Source organism: Polyodon spathula, chromosome 10 (assembly GCF_017654505.1).
Source record: "Polyodon spathula isolate WHYD16114869_AA chromosome 10, ASM1765450v1, whole genome shotgun sequence".
Classification (NCBI taxonomy): domain Eukaryota; kingdom Metazoa; phylum Chordata; class Actinopteri; order Acipenseriformes; family Polyodontidae; genus Polyodon; species Polyodon spathula.
Window position 1 is genome coordinate 29,669,873 of NC_054543.1, and position 13,735 is coordinate 29,683,607.

General features: G+C 37.9%; 1 protein-coding gene across 1 annotated transcript in view; it reads left to right on the top strand.

The window, feature by feature from the left end:
- Positions 1-343: 343 nt before the first annotated feature.
- LOC121322071 (collagen alpha-1(XVIII) chain-like) overlaps positions 344-13,735 on the top strand; it is a 119,171-nt gene continuing 105,779 nt past the window's right edge. Inside the window, exons 1-2 of the mRNA XM_041261574.1 lie at positions 344-495; positions 606-679. Coding sequence (XP_041117508.1) covers positions 485-495; positions 606-679 — 85 coding nt within the window. The 5' untranslated portion in view covers positions 344-484. The remainder of the gene's footprint in view (positions 496-605; positions 680-13,735) is intronic.

Consider the following 13,735-nt stretch of genomic DNA (forward strand, 5'->3'; position numbering starts at 1 on the left):
AATGTTGCTGCCTTTTTTAACAGTCTCAAACGGTTTCATGAATATCAAACTGTATTTTAATCATACAGAAATAGACTTTTGAAAAAAACGTTCGTTAAATAACTCAACAGTTAAAGCTTTGTGAATAGCACTCGAATATTTCTAAATCCCTCCTTTGAGAGTTAAAATCACAGGCGCTAGGACCTGTGGGGCACAGCTCGTGATGGCATGTACGTCCCTCTCTTCGTTCCGTTGAGTGACTGCAAATCTGCGTTGCCTTTTCAACAATGAATATGGGCAGGCTTTAGGACCCAGCGGGATACCATTCTATTATCTGATACTTCTCCCCACATTTTTTCTCGCCACAGTTTTGCACTTGCCTGTACCCAGTCTCATCAGCTGTTTTACCGGCTTACATTCACTCCAAATCTTGGGGGAGAGCCATAAAAAAAGTAATTTGTATTTAACCTATGTAGCCTTTCTCAGGATAGAAACTGAATTTGCAATGCACAAAAGGTACGCCGTTTCACCCTTTTTTTTTTTTTTTTTTTTTTTTTTTTTTGCATAAAAAAAAGTTTGAAAACAATTTGGACCTTTAACCGTTTTTTACTTGTCCTTCATTACAGGTGTCTCTTGTGGCTGGAGCCGGTCTTTTTCTTTGTCCTTTTTGCTGCGTCTCCAACAGAATCGCAAGGACCAGGTAAGTGAAACCTGAGAAATATGTCAGTTTTCATATAAACCTGTTAAACTCTTGTAAATTTGACTAAGCCTGGCGCTTTGTCTTAATCCTAATGATAAGTTATTATTTCATTGAAATCTATTAAATGTGGTGATTTACGTTTTGCTTTTTTTATGGTAGTCGTAGTAGATGTGTTTAGAATGTAAAGGTTAACGCATTTAAATTTGCGCTTGACATATATATTATATATATATATATATATAATATATATAATATATATATATAATATATATATATATATATATGGGTAGCTGGGAGGAAAAGCTGGGAGGAAAAGCAGCAAATGCGTGCAGGTCTAATTGTACACAATGATTGAGACTTACGAACTACTTTCTTTTCTGATGTTATTCTTATACTTGAAAAATAAATTGCACCTTTCATCTTCTTAATTTGCTTCCTTTTATTGTTTTTTTTCATAGAAATTATTTGATATGTGATTGTTTTGCTTTGCTAAAATAAACCAAGATCTAAACTATAAATTAATTGTCATGAATTACTGCGATGCACCCTAAGCAGTGTATAAACTGTAATCTCAGATAAGTAAACGTTTAGTTATGACAATAGAAGTCGGTATAAATTAGTTTATGTAAACTGACCCAGTTTAAAACTTTAATTCCTAAGTATCCCTGGAATGTATTCTTCCCTCAATCACATCTGTAGCGCACAGAATGTTAAAGAAAAGTGTGAAATGCAAATCCCTAGCAGGGATATATTTACATTCGAATATCCTGAGTCAACAAAGGACGTTTTCAGCTATTGATGTGGCGGTTCCCATCTTTATTAAATGTGGCAGCTCTGTAGTTTGGGGGATGTTGAAGCAGGAAAACTAACAAATACCCAACAAGCTCAAATCGCATGGTAAAGTGAAGGTAATTCTATTGAACATGATCCCATTTTGTAAATACAACGTTTTAGCTAAAACCATTGGTACATTTGACATGGACTAACTAGGGCATATGTACCTGTGTAGGAGTCTATTGGATTGTAATCTATCTATCTGATTTCCCTTCTATAGTTTGTCCATTGTGCTTTTTTTCAGGACAATAAGCAGTTTCTAACCCTGAGGCATTGTCATCTTACAAAATTACTGCTCTATCTCTCATTCTTACAAACTACTGAAGCTTGTATTCTGGTAGCTTCCCAAGAAAGAGATCACAAAACGTGCCTATTTTAAGCCTGGTCTCCTACTGCCCCATAGACAACGTTTGAATACCTTTACTGAATGAGTGTGTTCTGTGCTGGACCTGGAGGGGAACAGTTGCATGGCTATAAAGACTAGTGGCCTTTTGGGCAAGAAAACTTTTAATTCCTGGGTAGCACAAGGAAGAAGTAATACATACTGTGATGAGACTTGTTAAACCTTATCGGTGTTAACGATATCCAGAGTGTTATGCTTGTTCAGGCAATATGAGTGAGATAATCCCACTACAGGGTGTTTTTATTTATTTATTTATTTAATTTGTGGCTGGTGGTTCCTTGGCCAAAACAAAATGTTTGTTTTAATTTATATAATTTGAAACACAATAACTGATCTGCTGGCAAGTCTAGAAAGGAATGCTATATTTGAATTTAGTATACTAAGCATTGTATGCTCATTGCAAACAAAAAAAAGGGTTAAGTAAACATTTTTATTAGCTTGTTGGTGTCTATTTCACTGATCTAAACAGTTGCAGATCTCCATATCATATCTTTAATAATCCTTTTAGTGTTTGAAGTTTAGAAGTGGAAGGGTGTCGATGTTTAGATCATTACAAAAGACCTGAGTGTGGCTCCGGACAAGCCATGAAATTTATTTTTAGAAGTAAGGGAAGGTTGCTTGTCAAAACAGTGGTCTTAAACAAGAACTTTACAGCTAGATGTTTACAACACAACACCATTGCTAATGACTGGGAGAGATAGCAACTGTCAGCGGTCATCTTACTGTACACATGTTTTACTTTGTGTCAGACAGAAAAGTTCAGTAGGGGTTCGTGGACACAGACATTCTGCTCTGGCCTAGTAACTTGCAATATAAAGGTTGCAGTTGGGTGAAGCCACAGCTTGTGTAATTAATAACAAAACTGAACAGGGTGGTTTTGGTTAGCCTTTGGTTGTAAGGGATTCAATTTATTGTTCCTGATAGTCTGTGCTGCAGGATTCTGTAGCCTGCAGCTACATGTGGCTCTTGTAGGAAACAGGGAGAGTTCTTGGCACCCGCTGTAAAAATACCACTTCAAAACACTGATATGCTTTTTAGGTATGGAAGCAAGTTTTTACAGTAAATTGCTATATTGTGCATGTCAGAACAATTCAATAACCTGGTTCTCATTTATGTTATGTTTTTTGCTAGGTGTTTTGTCAGTTTGCCTTTTCTGTAACAAGCTCATAGTCCCCCCCCAGTTGCCATATAAAGTAAATTCTGTCCTTGTATTCTGTTTCCAATAGTTAGTCCCTTTAAGTGTGGAGGCAGAGAGGATTTTAGTGCCTTTGTGAGAGTGATACTATAGGGAATTGTGGTATTTATAATTTAATCATTATTTATATTTAATCATTATTTATATTATTGCATATTTGCATTATTGCATAGTGATATAACAGCAACCAATTATAGCAAATATGTTCTTATGCAGATTATGTTAGTCAACTACCTATACGTTAACTTAAATAGCCTGGTCAATGACTACCTTCTATACTGGGGGCTTTTTTGCAAGGAGGGGCTAAAAATCTTGTATCATTTGATATCAGGGCAGTTCAGGAGCAGATAATAGTGTTGATAGTTACATCAAGGTTAGATAGGAGTGAAAGTGAAATACAAGATACTACAGATTGGTTTTAGTGTAGGATTAAATACAATAAAATAGGGAGCAGATAAGTGCAAGTTAAAGTGCATTGAAGACAGAGTGCTATATTGTCTAGAAGGGAAGAGTTGTTTTACAGGTGTTGTCTGAAGAGGTGTGTCTTGAGGAGGCGCCAGAAGGTGGTCCAAGACTGGGCAGCCATGACATCTGTAGTAAGGTCGTTCCACCACTGTGGGGCGATGGTGGTGAAGGAGCGGGCTCTGGAGGCAGGGGAGCGTAGCAGAGGTACAGTCAGTCTTCTAATGCAGGCGGAGCAGAGAGGTCGGGTAAGGGTGTAGGGAGAGATGAGGGTCTGGAGGTAGCTGGGTGCAGTCTGGTCAAGGCATCAGTAGGTGAGTACAAGAGTCTTGAACAGGATGTAAGTGGTGATTGGGAGCCAGTGGAGTGAACAGAGTAGTGTGGGAGAAGCGAGGCAGAGAGAACACCAGGTGAGCAGCGGAGTTCTGGATGAGCTGGAGCGGATGGGTGGCGGACGCAGGGAGACTGTCCAGGAGGGAGTTGCAGTAGTCTAGGTGGGAGAGTACCAGTGCCTGGACAAGGAGTTGCGTGGAGTAGTTGGTGAGGAATGGTCGGATTCTTCATATGTTGCTCAGGAAGAATTGGCAAGTGGATGCTAGAGTGGAGATGTGCCGGGAGGCAGGGGTCCAGGGTTACTCCAAGGTTATTGGCTGAGGAGAAAGGAGCGAGCGTGGTAGATTCCAGAGGAATGGAGATATAGAGATCAGAGGAGGGGGAAGAAAAGGAGGAGATAACAGACAGACAATAAGGGATATGGGAAGGGATGGTGGGGTCAGAGGGGGGAGGAGGAGAGGAAGATCTGCGCATTATCAGCATAGAAATGGTATAAGAGATCATAGGATGTGATGAGGGGGCTCAGGGAGTGGGTGTAGAGAGAGGACCCAAGACTGATCCTTGGGGGACTCCTGTTGAGAGAGGGTGACGTGTGGAGGTTGAGTCGTGCCAGGTTACCTGGTAAGTGTGGTTAGAGAGGTAGGAGGAGAACCAAGCAAGAGCAGTTTGAAGAGAATTAGGACAGAGGAGAGAGAGGCAGCAAGGGCAGAGTTTAGTGAGTTAGTGACAGACAGGAGAGCAGTTTCAGTGGAGTGATCAGTGCGGAAACCAGATTGGAGAGGGTCAAGCAGAGAGTGGTTAGAGAGAAAAGCAGAGAGCTGGTGGTGTACTGGCCGCTCGAGGGTTTTAGAGAGGAAAGTGTTCTGGAGGGAGATGGGGTTGAGGGAGGGGGTGGGGGGGAGACAAGGGAGAGGTGTTAAAGAGTTTGCGGATATCTGAGATTTTAGAGGAGAAGAAAGGCAAAGTCGTCAGATTGCAAATCACAAACCACACTCACCTGGTACTAATCACAAACAGTAAATCACCTAATTAAAACAATACCACCTTTACAATGTTACTTAAATACAGCTAATGTTAATTACTTGAAGCAGGACCACTCGCCAATACTTACTTATTGCAGTATCAAGTTCAGGTGAAAAAAAACTGTCGACTTTATATTTCTCTTGCAAACGTTCAAAAGCATAGGATTCTGGCTGTGCAAGTCCCATAAAAATGTTCCAGTGTTTTTGTTGGGCGCCTTTTCCTGAATGTTGGCATTTGCAGATTCAGTTCATTAGCACAATTTTCAGCTTTTAAAAAGTACTCATAAAACAAACTTTTCGTCCTGTTCTCAGGCTGTGCAAAACTTTTAAACAGCTCTCTACGACACTTATTGCACCTGCTAGATCAATGTTCTACCTTTGTAAAAAAACAGTTCTAGCATAAAATTGCACAATTTATAAAATGTGCTGTTTTCCACCAACTGTACTACTGCAGCTGGACTCAAACATTAAGTAGACATGCGCGTCCTTAACTGCAATTGTGGGAACATGTGCAAACCGAGTACATGTGAGTCCATAAGCACACGTTATGAGGAAATCCGTTCAGTTTATGAGTGTCAGTGACAGAAAGGGCAAACAGAATACATTGATAAGCTGAAATCAATATTTTGGAGATGATTACAGCAGGGCCAGTGCCCCTGCTTGACCCCCTTGTGCTCTCCCCAGTGCGTGCCCTAAGCTTATTGACAGTTATAACCTTGGGTGACATTACCCCTTGTTTCTCTAACACACAACTTTAATTTCATGCATGACCTTATTGGGTTACATTGTATCCGGGTCATAACCTGCTGTATATCTAATAATTTGCTAAGGCTGAATAACCAGCTTTGTTTCCTCAAACCCATTCTTTACATTATATTAACAAGTTATTGCTAAACTTAACCTATTTACCATGAAATTTACTAATAACAGGATGTTCTGCTTCAGTAGACAAAACTTGCACCCCGAGCTGCTTCTATTCCACTCTTGCATACTCACCACTTGTTTGAAACATACATTAACCCTTTTTTTTATCAAAGTACAGTCTAGCTGTTATACATAGTTTTCAACATTTCCCAATAATTTCCTACAAAACAAAAGTACACATGTTAATGCTGAATTTCATGATCAGGGAAAAAAAATATCCTGGTGGTACACATTAATTTAATTTTTCTTTGCTGTAACCTGCTTTTGTGTCGCAGGGATATAGTTTGACATAACACTGTTTGTCTTGATATTGGTTGTAAATTTAGCTGACATTACATTTTTCAGAATGTACTCAAGCGTGTGACAGGAGAAAGATAATTTCTCTTGTGAGCGTAGTGTGTCCAGATTGTGCTCCCTCCTGCAGCAAGGCTGATGCTCTGACTGGAGTGAATGCCTGTTGTGGGAAAAGGAAAGGAGTAGCGTTGCAAGAGGGAGCATGATCTGGTTACCTTGTGATGCTCATAAGAGAAATTCCATTTCTCCTGGCAAACGCTCCCTAATAGAAGTTGAAATCAGGAGTGTGTTGAAAAATATATCCCTTCAGTCTCAGGTTACAGCAAAGATAAAGCAGGCTTTGAGGTTCTTGTAAACACTGCAGGGTGTTCTTTCACACTTTAAGCTGGAGGTAAACCTTTCTCTGTCCTCGAATAAGCAGTTGCTTGTTATTAAAGTTGATTTGGTTAGCTGGCTAGGACCCTTTGGCAATTAACCCTACCCTGGCTAACAAAGACAGGGGGTGGTAGCTACTGCAGTTATCTTGTATCTTTCAGATTAAAGTGTTTTACTTTCCTGCCAAGACTTTCATCAAGGGACAATTTGACATTTTTTGCACCTAATAGGGATACAAACTGGATAGTGTAGGGGGTGTAGAAATCTGCCTTCTCAGACAAGCAAACTTTAAGAGTGAGGTTAATGTTTGCCCGTTTCTGTACATGTATCTGTTTCATTTGTGCTCTTGATAAATGCATAGTCTGCATGTTTTCTGTACCTCTTCACTTCTCTAACACATTAGTCAGTAGGGTTTTAAAAGTACATTTTTAACTGCACAATTGGTTCTCTTTCTCATTTGTTTTTATTTTCTTAACCTAGTGTAAGGTTACTGATTTTCCATTCTGGGGAATAGCAAATTCAGTTTTTCATAAATATAATGTTGACAGTTAAAATAAGTAAATGAATAAATATTATGTGGAAAGGCTAGATTCATAGCCCAGAGACAGAAGTTTAAAGTGTTAATGTGCACATTTTAATAATAAATAATAAACAAAACAAACAGTTTGTACAAAAACAATACAAAACACTTTAACTACACCGTAGTATTAGACCGAGCAGCCTCTTCCATTGAAACACTGATTCACAACTCCCCTGAACACCAACGATAATTCTCAATATATCAGAGCACTAAAACACACCAATGCAAACGCTAACCTTCACCAACATGAATGCTAACATTAACATCCGTGATCAGCCTTTTTATACACCGCTGGCTACATTCCAACATGTTCTGATGGAGGAATTTAACCCCCTCCTTGCCAACCCAATATTTCCCACATACACCCACACCAGTACACCACCACATATTACCACAATTATTTTATTTTATTAGATTTTCAATCGGACGCTTGTTGCAGTAATATTAAGTAAAGCACATGAAGACACTTGCTTATAAAAACCACTTGGCTCATTGTTGCCATTGAAACAATCAGAAAAACCTAATTATATTACAACAGTTCATTAAACAAATGTCCAGCACTGTTGTGAGTATCATATTTACAGTCTTCCACTCAACAAGAGTCTACAAATAAAGGTGTTTTGAAAAGACCTGTTTAGCTTATTGCTGGCATTACAATAACAATAAAAAAAAAAAAAATGTTAAACAGTTTAGTAACAGTCCAGCAATGTCAGGTGAGAGTAATCCTGTTTTACAGTACTCCACAAATTAAGTGTAGCATTTTACTGGCATTACCTACCCATGATAAAATATGAAACACTGATTAAAAAAAAAAATAATAAAATAAAAGGAGTGTTGACTAACTCATTGCTACACAAGTTCTGTGTCACCCGAATGTAATTTAAATAGCTCCCCCTTTTAATGTAAACACATAATTAATCCTCCCAATTGTTTATTTGCTAATTCTGCCCTGTTATTTGTTAAATTCAACAAGAGGTGTGACTCCAGACAGAATGTCTTATGAAACAAAGGGTGTGTAGGGTCAACATCCTTTACACAGTAAAGCGATCAATTTTCGTAAGGAATGTTTAGCTAGAAAAATAGCTTTCAGCTTCATTTAATTAAACGGTCATTGTTTAACATTGCTAATTATAGCTTTATTAAATGCAGGTAAAGTGGAAAGAAATAAAGTAAACAATAATTTAAATAATTCATTTAGCTTGCTTTCTTACTGAGGAAAAACCCTGCCTTGAACCCTGCCTTGATCGCAGTACCTTAGACCTAAGTTTTTTAGCACAGAAGAATGCACTGCTTTGCATTTGTTGCTGTCTTTTTTTGCTGTCTTGTTCTCTATGTGTTTGACTGGCAATGTCATCTTAATGGTATTGACTCATACACGATCAATCAAATGACATCAACATTTGTAGACTAGTATCCTACCATTCTCATATAGATTGTCAGAAAATGTTTCAGCTCTGTCTTATGTTGAAAAATTTTTTTTCTCATTGGTGCAGCTGCCATGTTGAGTTTCAGACATGTGAGTGAAGTCACATGACGAATTATCTGAACTTGGCTGGGACAAAAATACAACACTGCAAAATTCCATTCCCAAAATGTCTAATTCCTTTGCCAATGCCCAATTCCGCGATTGCGGAAAATCCAGTAGCCCTACTAGTGTAGCCTTCCTGGGGCTGTACATTTAATTTACTGAGTGGTTCTCCCCTTGACTTCACAGCTGTTCTATGTAACTGATAGTTGCTCCTCATACATATTTGATTTAACACACTACACATTACTATGTACCTTTGTGGTGAATGCAGTAGATAAAACCATGTGTATAGTCTGACAGTACTGTTTATGTGCCTGTGCACCACTGATTGGTTTTATTAAGGATCACCCATTGTACAGTTGTAGTCGGTTATAAGTTAATAGATCCGGTTTATCAGTGTCATATTGGGGTGTCTTCATTAGAGCAATAAGGCAAGCCAGAAGATGGGCCTAAACTGGAAAAGACTGGGTCAACTGTTCATTTTAGAATTAATTTATTCAGTCTTAAGAGTGGGATATACCTCATTTGTATGTTTTATTCCACGAAAATGTTGTTGTCACCACTTTTCTACTGTAGTTCCATTCATAGAATGTTTGTTTGCTAACACTTGTGGTAAAGTGAGACATAGAATGTGATGTTTTGATTCATAACTTGAAAAGAAAAATCCACCCCAATGAAACAAAAATAAACTAGCAACAGAAATTAAGTATAGCCATTCTCACCTCCAGTGCTGCAGAGTCACAGGCCAGACCCTGCTAAAAAAACTGTGAATTGATAGTGACCTTGACTGCTTTTTAATCTGCACACGCCATCAGGTTTAGACTCAAAATATGGATATGGCATTTATAGTACACTTACAACCAGATGGGCAGAAGCGATTGGGTGACACACAAGGCCAAATTCCAACAAGGTGTAGCCAATGAATGTGGGTAATCAATAGTGAAACATGTACAAATAGGTACTTTTACCAGTAACTGCATAACTTTCTGTAACTTCTAATTTTGGCACCAAAACAATACTAATAAGATTGACAATAGGGCTCAACTATGACAGGCTTGTTGTTCATTGGTCACTTGTGGAATGGTACTGTCTGCATCACCTAAAAAGCTTTAATTTGACAAATATGTGTATATTTGGGCTACTGGTGCATACAGTTTCCCATTTGTCAGTATATTTTTTCTCTATTTCATCATATTTTGCCCTGAGAAACTGTAGCACATTGGAGAGATGGGGATAGGGATAGGGGCAGGGGCAGATACAACACCCTCCCAATTCATCCACCCGTATAATAAGATCCCATGTTATGTCAACAAAAATATGCCTTTCTTTTGTATTGCAAACATGCTAGCTATCTTGACTTGTTAAGTAATGATTAAGTGCAATCTTTGCTCAGTTTTCTATTGCTTTTCTACAAAGTGTTTGATACATTGTGTCAAAGGATTTTCTAGCTTTTAATTTTACATAGCAAGCTGCTTTTGCATGGTGTGGTTCTGAGTTCTTTACAATGAATCTGTTAAACTAAAAAAAAACAAAACAAAACAAAAAAAGAAACTAAAGGTTACAGTGAATGTCGATTTAACGCTTGTTCATGCTGAAATGACACATGCTGAAGTTTGGGGTTTAAACTACATTATCTGTTCTTTTAAATTGGGCCTATTTGCCTGCTTCAAGCTGAGGTACTATTTGAGCAAGAAAGTTATCTACTGTGTGGCAAAGGACCGCTCTCCTTGGAACCTGAATAGCTGAAATCTGGAAAGTTTTTATAATTGTACAGTATTATGAATTACTTTTCTATCTATCATAACTTAACAATAATTATATGCATTGTTAGCATTACAGCTGAGCACAGCTATCCCAGTCTTTCTATTTTCTATATGGATAGTGGTGCCATAATAGTGTCAAATGAGAATACAAAATTTGGAAAGCCCCGAATCTCTACTTTTAAACAAGCCATAAACCATGTTGGTGGCTTTTACTGTGCCTGTGTAATATGTGCGTAACCTTTGGTGCGCTGGTGCCCCAAAATGAATGGGGCTTTTAAGAATTCAAGCAAAAGTCACCGCTTGCAATACAACACCTAGATAGACATAATGTCATCTTTTTTTCAAACTGTTTAATTACACTATGTAACACAATTTTTGTTCCTGGGTAGTAAGTGTTATTTCCTAGTTGCTTATGCCGCAAAAGTATAGAAAAGGGCTATTAAATTTACAGTATAATCGTAATTCTCGAAAAACTACTCACTTCTAAATCATTTGTAGTCATTTTTGTATTACTTTAGTATAAATACATGTTAATTTGGATTCATATGTTGTTTTTTTCTGACTTTATGTGAACGAAAAGACACAGATTCGCCCGTTTTCTCATTGGAAATAGTGATATTTTGAAATTTACCTGTCCTGGTCACAAAAGCAAAGTTTGTGGGGAATAATAGCCATTTTCTATACTTTTGAAAGCAATTGGGAAATAACACTTACTACCCAGGAACAAAAAAAAAAAAAAAAAAAAAAAAATTGTTACACGGTGTTACTGCAATGCACTGAGTTTCTATAATGCTTAAATATAGCGGCCTAGAATCATGTATGAGAGAATAAAGTCTCGCGGCACTTAAAATATCCATCACTACTTTTATTTATTTATTTATTTTAAACAGAACTACACAGAATGGTGCTTCGTCACTGACACCCACTTCCTTAGAGGCTGTTGTAGCATTTCAGCCATTCTAAACTGGGTGAAAAATACAATACCTTGGTGTCTTCAAATATCTTTGCAGGATTTTCCCGCACTGAAAGTTGCAGATATGCAGGAGGAACTTGGAAAATGTACAATTCCTGCAATCCCACGCTGAAATTCAAGCCCTGGCTACAGTAAAGGCATGTTGGGGACTCTCTCATACATTTTCTGCTACTGAAGTTACCTCCCCTTTTGAAATGGCACAGATCAAGCATAACGCCCAGTTTAAAGCCCTCTTGCACAAGCTATAACTATTGCAATAATTGATAATTAATGGGGTTTGCGGTAGGAAATTGAGAACATCTGCTTATTGGCACTTGCATTGTCTGCACTTTTATGTTTTCTGTATATTAAAAACACCTGCTTGATTCAAAGGTGTATGCTAAGCTTAATATGTTTAGATAAAGGTGTATGCTAAGCTTAACATGTTTAGAGACTGTTATCTCTTTGGTTAATTACATCTTCTTTTGCCTCAGTGCTGCAAGCTCAGAATTTCCTTTTTTTTAAATGAATGACTTTCAAGACAGTGCCCTAGATAGGGATGCATGCCTGTGCTTGTGAAGCCATCTGTTCTAGTTTAAGAGCTAAAGTACAGAACAAAGGCTCTTCACTTCAGCACTTTTTTTTTATTACCTGGCACTGTAACCTGCCGCTTTGATTTTGAAATAGCAAATGTGTGAAGCGTTTTGGGAGAAACCTTTGCCCATCTCCAAATACATACAGAATCAAAACAAAGTTGTCCTGCAGCAGGGAATTGTGTTATCTGCAGTCTATTATCAATGGGATGAAAATAACCACGGTTGTGGTGTTGACGATCTGAGGAGCCCTAACCTTATGTAGTATTTCACAGACAACGTAGAACAGGAAAATTAATTGCAAAACATTGCTGGATTACAGCACAAAAATAGTGACAGAACATGCAAACTTTGTACCCCACACCCCAAACAACGTCCGAACTAATAATTGTGACGAACCAGTGGCACAGAGCACTGTGTCATTTCTTAGTGTTTTTTCCTCTATTCTCTACGCCATGTAAAGGTAATTGCATAAAGATGTTAAACTCTGTATCTGTATGTATGTTTTAGGGCATATATTGCCACAGCAAAGGACTATCTCACTCTCAGTTAGTTATATTAATAAAACTGTAATCTTCCTCAAAGACGGGAGATTCCGGTAATGTGCCAATCAGAAAGTGAGTTCCAGTGAAGGGGAGTAGCCACAAAAAGAATAAACTCTCCTTTTTTGATTTTTTGTAGAGTTGTGGCAGTGGGATTTAAACTTGATCTCACTTGAGCAATTCCTTGGGGGTGGAGTTCAGTAGCTAAAACTGGAAAGAATGCCCTGACTTGTCTCATTAATACTTTGGTTTTAGCATCAACTTGCTTATCCGGTTTCATTCTTTCTTTGACCCCAAAGTTCCACTTTTAATTGTATGCGATTACCATTTTTTCCCACAAGGAATGGAAGCGTACTGAGATTTGGCATTTGACCTTTTTCATTCCAGCTATACCAAAAAAGGTCTCCAGGATCCTAATTCTGTTTCCCAGGAACCGAAACATAAAGTAACCTCTAAAAGTGACTGAAGCGCAGTCTATTGAGATGGGAAATTAGGGGATTTTCTACATCATTTTTAGTTATTTGACAATCCTTATTTTAAACAGGAATGTTCAAGATTCACTACTTCTTTCAAAATGTGAAATGCCTTGCCATTTAGCAAGAGAGCATCTTCAGACCAAGTATTTTGAGTTAAAATGGGTGGATGGAAATGTTGAACTTCGGTTTCATGATACTTTACCTATAATGTTGTATTTAGGTGTGTTGGTAATTTTTCAATATTGAAACAAGTTTTCCATTCAACAAAGTATGTTAATAACCAAGTTATAGCATTTGAGTACATTAATTTGTCCCATTTGTGTAGTGTTTAAGCCTAAGTTGTATTGCCATACCTTTTGTAGGGTATACAGTATATGCTAACCAGTGGTGGTCTCTGTTAGGCACATTTGGTCAGTGTGTAATGCAATTAGTGTGAGGTCCATGAATTGCACTCTTTTGGCTTAGCAAATCCGTCAATTCCTGTAATCCTTGAATTTCACAGATTCAAGTAGTTAAAGGTTAATGCAGCCTCCTTTATGATTTCTTACCAAGAGCTGATAATCGTTGACACACATTTTCTAAAATGGATGCTTGATAACCTCTGACAATAAAGCTGGTGGTGGGTATGATGCAAACTCAACAAATAACTATAGCCAGTTAAGGTGGACTGATCATTTGAAGAGCATTATTGAAGTAGACCTAAATGGCATTTATATTTATTGGAAAATATAATCATTTGACAGAATAAGACAAAGGTTTCAGCTAATGCCACCACAAATG